This window comes from Nuphar pumila, chromosome 15 (genome assembly GCF_984573655.1).
Source record: "Nuphar pumila chromosome 15, dmNupPumi1.hap1.1, whole genome shotgun sequence".
In the NCBI taxonomy this organism is placed as follows: Eukaryota; Viridiplantae; Streptophyta; class Magnoliopsida; order Nymphaeales; family Nymphaeaceae; genus Nuphar; species Nuphar pumila.
Genome location: NC_143263.1, coordinates 87,876,064 through 87,880,659, shown reverse-complemented (window position 1 = coordinate 87,880,659; position 4,596 = coordinate 87,876,064). Strand labels below are relative to the sequence as shown.

At 40.6% G+C, this 4,596-nt stretch overlaps 1 protein-coding gene across 1 annotated transcript; it reads left to right on the top strand.

Annotated features, from left to right (window-relative positions):
- Positions 1-737: 737 nt before the first annotated feature.
- On the top strand, positions 738-3,530 carry LOC149815913 (hypothetical protein At1g04090-like). The gene is made up of 3 exons (XM_089990057.1): positions 738-902; positions 1,536-2,843; positions 3,099-3,530. The coding sequence occupies exons 1-3, from the start codon at positions 812-814 to the stop codon at positions 3,347-3,349; spliced, it is 1,650 nt and encodes a 549-aa protein (XP_089846183.1). The 5' UTR covers positions 738-811; the 3' UTR covers positions 3,350-3,530.
- Positions 3,531-4,596: the final 1,066 nt, after the last annotated feature.

Here is a 4,596-nt window from a genome sequence, read left to right as displayed (position 1 = left end):
GGATAGGATAAAAGAGGGAGCATTTTACCATGAAAAACGACTCCAGCCCCAGGTTGATATATGTGGATCTCTCATTCTCCACACAAATACAAGAAAATATACGTAAGAGAAAAAAAGAGAGAGATTGCTCAGGTTGTGACTATTACCAACCTCGTAGATCATGAGCGTAATAGTGTCCTCCACCCTTAAACCATTCTCATTCCGGTCATCACGTGGTGGGTGCTCAAGATCGCACCTCATCTTTATACTTTTTTTTTTTTAAACACCACTCCAACCAATGGGCAACCGGAGCGAGCGCTAAGAAGGTGCAATTTGTGTACGACTCAAAAATCATTGAATTTTCGGATATCAAAATTTTCAATTTGGAAGTTGACTCTGAAATTTTTTTGATATTTAGAGATCATGTTAAAGTAAGGATCGATCTATTGAATAGTTAAGCATCCCCTATTTGACATCAATAACTTCTTTTTTTTTTTTTTTGACTTTGTCATGTCTGAATACGTAACAGTAGACGGAGCCTCCTTCAAAAAAAAAAACACAGGTACATTATTTTTGGCATAAGATGCCTTAACGTGTCATATTTTGCTTCTATGAATGCCATCATTTGTTCCTTTCTTCTAACTGAATATTCCCTCTTTGCACGTTCTTGGTATTAACGCAACGGGCTCTCTACTAATTGAAAGGGAAAAATACTTGAGAGATGGAGAAAGAAGGAAATGAGTATATTGGTATATAAATATGTAGGCGCATGACCAAGATGTTCATCTGTCAATTTCCTTCTCTTATAGGGCTTATCTCTTTGTAGCAGACAATGGGAGGATCATCTTCTTCAAATAGTACACAAGAATTAGCAATCAACTCAAAATTCAAACTGCCATCTCCAATACCATCTTGGCCTTCTGGTGAGTACGCATCTCAAATCAAACTTGGCAGGCCTCCTCCTCCTCCTCATCTTGTGCTGATTATGTATAGATTCTTGTGTCTGATTGGTAGTTATTGGAAGTTTATGAAAATCTAAGAAGCTGGCTTTAGAAGCATAAAACGATGCGCTTCTTTCATGCTTTTGAAACTTTATGAAAAAACAACTGGGGCTCAGCTTGTCTGATAAGAGCAGTGAGTGCACGTCACCTTGTGTTGAAACCTTGCAAGTTCGAATCCCAATGGTATGGTTGTACTGCCTAAGCCCAGATTGCCTATCAAAAAGATGAAACTTTATTTAAAACCAGCTTCCCCGAATATGAAACTATTTTTTTGGAAAATGCACTTTTCTTATTAGAAGAATTGTAAGAGTATGCACAATAGGTGTTTTTTGTCCAAAGGTTTGAGATGCATTTAAGTCAAAAATAAGTTTTTCTCTATTTTTTCATGTTGCTTTTTATTTACCTCGTTCCATTATTGCTTCCTCTTGTGCTTTCTAAACGCTTCATGTGTTTCGTGCAATCAAGGTATTCTTAAACAGTCGCTTCTCGCTTTATACTTCATGCATCATTTCTTGTACGCACTTCTTACTCTTGTAACTATTGTCTAATTTACAGGCACTGGATTTGCAACTGGAAGCATAATACTAGGGGAACTTGAGGTGTGCCAAGTCTCAAATTTTACAAAGATATGGTCTTGCAATGAAGGGGGTGTCGATAATCTTGGAGCGACCTTTTTCAAGCCAGTTGACATACCAACTGGATTTTTCATGCTTGGTTGTTACTGTCAACCAAATGCCAAGCAGCTTTCTGGATGGGTTCTTGCCGGAAAAGGCTCGGGATCTCTCAAAATTCCGGTAGACTTCTCATTGGTCTGGAGCAGTGAAACTCTGAATTTAAAACAAGATGGTCATGGCTACTTCTGGTTGCCAATCCCTCCTCAAGGTTACAAGGCCGTTGGCCTTGTGGTCACCTCCACACCGGAGAAGCCACCTCTTGATGAAATCAGGTGTGTTCGGTCTGACCTTACCGACCAATGCGAGCACGACACCTGGATATTGGAAAACAAGGACAAGGGTGAGGTCAGTTTTTATAGTTTAAGGCCAACCAACAGAGGAACCAGTGACCCTGGGGTAAGAGTAGGAACATTTTGTGTTCAAGTGAATGGTGACCCTAACTTGTCCAATTTATGTTGTTTGAAGAATGTGACCTTAGATTCGTTTTCTTACATGCCAAACCTTAGCCAAGTTGAGGCCATAATGAAAGTTTACTCCCCTTGGATCTACTTCCATCCTGATGAGGACTACCTACCTTCATCTGTGTCCTGGTTCTTCACCAATGGGGCTCTTCTTTATACCAACGGCAACCCGATGGGATCATCGATCGAACCCACCGGGTTGAACCTCCCGCAAGATGGCTCGGAGGATGGTGCTTACTGGATCGACTTACCGACTGACCGAAACGAAGCCGAGAGGGTCAAGAAAGGCTATCTACAAAGTGCCGAGTGTTACTTGCATATAAAACCCATGCAAGGTGCTACTTTCACTGATGTTGCTATATGGATCTTTTATCCCTTCAATGGGCCGGCTAGAGCCAAGGTGCAGCTAATCAAGAGTATTCCTCTAGGCAAGATAGGTGAGCATGTAGGGGATTGGGAGCATGTAACTCTAAGGATAAGCAATTTTACTGGGGAATTGTGGCAAGTCTACCTTTCAGAGCACAGTGGTGGCACTTGGGTTGATGCACCAGACCTAGAGTTTGAATATGGGAATAAAGCAGTGGTCTATTCTTCCCTCCATGGTCATGCTTGTTACTCAAGGGCAGGCCTTGTTCTTCAGGGCGATAGTGACCATGGCATAGGCATAAGAAATGACACAGCAAAAGGTCTCAAGATGGATTGTGGAGAAAGGCATGTTGTTGTTGCAGGTGAAAATAGTGACAAATATTGGCTCTTTTTTTTTTCAAGGACGAAATTGCCTGGTTGTTAAGAACGTAAATATCAAGACAATTTTTTTTAGTTTTTTCTCTTTCCTTCATAAAAATCAGCGTTTATTTTAAATTTATTTTTTCCCTATATTTTGCTTTAAAATGAGAGAAATATAAAAGATTTCAATTTCTCAAGAGAATTTAATTGCCGCCTATATATTTTCCGTTTTAATTAAACTTTTTGTCACTATGCAGGTGAGCATTTGGTGAACTATGTTGTTGAACCTCCATGGCTGAACTATAGAAGGCATTGGGGGCCAACCATTACCTATGACTTTGCAGTGGAGCTGAAGAATGTAGAGAGGTTTCTGCCAGCAAAACTTAGGAGTGCAGTAGAGAGAGTCCTTAGAAAACTCCCATCAGAAGTACTTGGAGAGGAAGGGCCCACAGGGCCAAAAATGAAGAATAATTGGTCAGGAGATGAAACTGTGAAAACTGTATCATAGATAAACTATACTGCCAGTTGTGAACTTGGGTGTTTAATAAATGAACATGTATGATTGTATACTGATCAAGGGGTTTGGCAAAACTACGTGATTTCTAATTAACAAGCTACTTGGTCAAACTGGACTAGTTGTTTTACCAACATTTGTTCTCAATGAAATCCGACTCAAAATTCATGGGATCTATTGCAGAGTCTAAAGCATGATGTAAATTCTAGCAGTTTCTTTTTAACTTAGGCCTGGTAAATGAGTCGAATAAACTGCAACTTATTCCAGTTTTGATTCATTCTTGTGTGAAGCCGAGCAGAGTTTGAGCTCATAATGAGCCTCGCTTACAAAAAAAGATAGGTTAATTGTTTCTAAACTGCAAGTAATGAGTTAATAAAAAAATCAGAGCTTCAAGAAATGAGATTTTATTTCTTAACCTATTTCAATTGCAAAGCTCTGAACATCTGGCTACCTATGTCGGCCTAAGGCATTCATGTTGAAGGACGTCACTAGTTCGATACCTCGGATGTGCATTTCATACCTTATGGCCAAAGCAACAGGCTCCCTGATGTGCAAGGGCAAGGAGCCAGGATCAGGTGCAATCACATGGCACACTTTGAGTGTGCCTATGCAACTAGCTGCCCTCCATCTGCTTTTGGCTGACAGTCTGTCACAGTTGTGGCGCCCAAAGGCAGATGCAGGGCAGCCAGGTGAAAGAGGCACACTCAAAGTGTGCCATGTGATGGCACCTGATCCTGGCTCGCAAGGACAAAGACCTAGGGGTTTTAACCGCTTGAGGTTGGGTCATATGGCAAAGCGTCAATCTCCAGGCCTCCACCTTCCCTGAAAAGTATAAAAAAAAGGCCCAATATTTCAATAATTAATTTCTTTTACATTATATTATATGATGTAATCTATATCTAAAATTTATTTATTACTACTTGACGAGTCTACCCGAGCTAAGCTGAGCTAAACAACTATTACTTAGGCTCCACATGCTGAGCAAATTTTATGAGTCGGTGCGGGCTTCGAACTGAATATGAGCCAAAGCCGCAATTGCCTGATCATCTTATTGTCCCTCTAAAGATTAATGATATAAGAGGGGCACCATTTACCATGTGTACCCAGGCTTTTTTAGAGCCACGAGTGATCCCATCATGTTTGAATGTGTCATAGCATTACAGGTAATATCGTGTCGTGTCCTATAGCACAGTGCCCTATACAACGTGTCCTTGTGCCGTGAGTGCTTGGATGAGCATGAG

Coding starts and splice junctions, on each gene's coding strand:
- LOC149815913 (XM_089990057.1), top strand. CDS start 812: ATGGGAGGATCATCTTCTTCAAATAGTACACAAGAATTAGCAATCAAC. Junction 903..1,535: donor AATACCATCTTGGCCTTCTG/GTGAGTACGCAT, acceptor TCTAATTTACAG/GCACTGGATTTGCAACTGGA. Junction 2,844..3,098: donor AAGGCATGTTGTTGTTGCAG/GTGAAAATAGTG, acceptor GTCACTATGCAG/GTGAGCATTTGGTGAACTAT.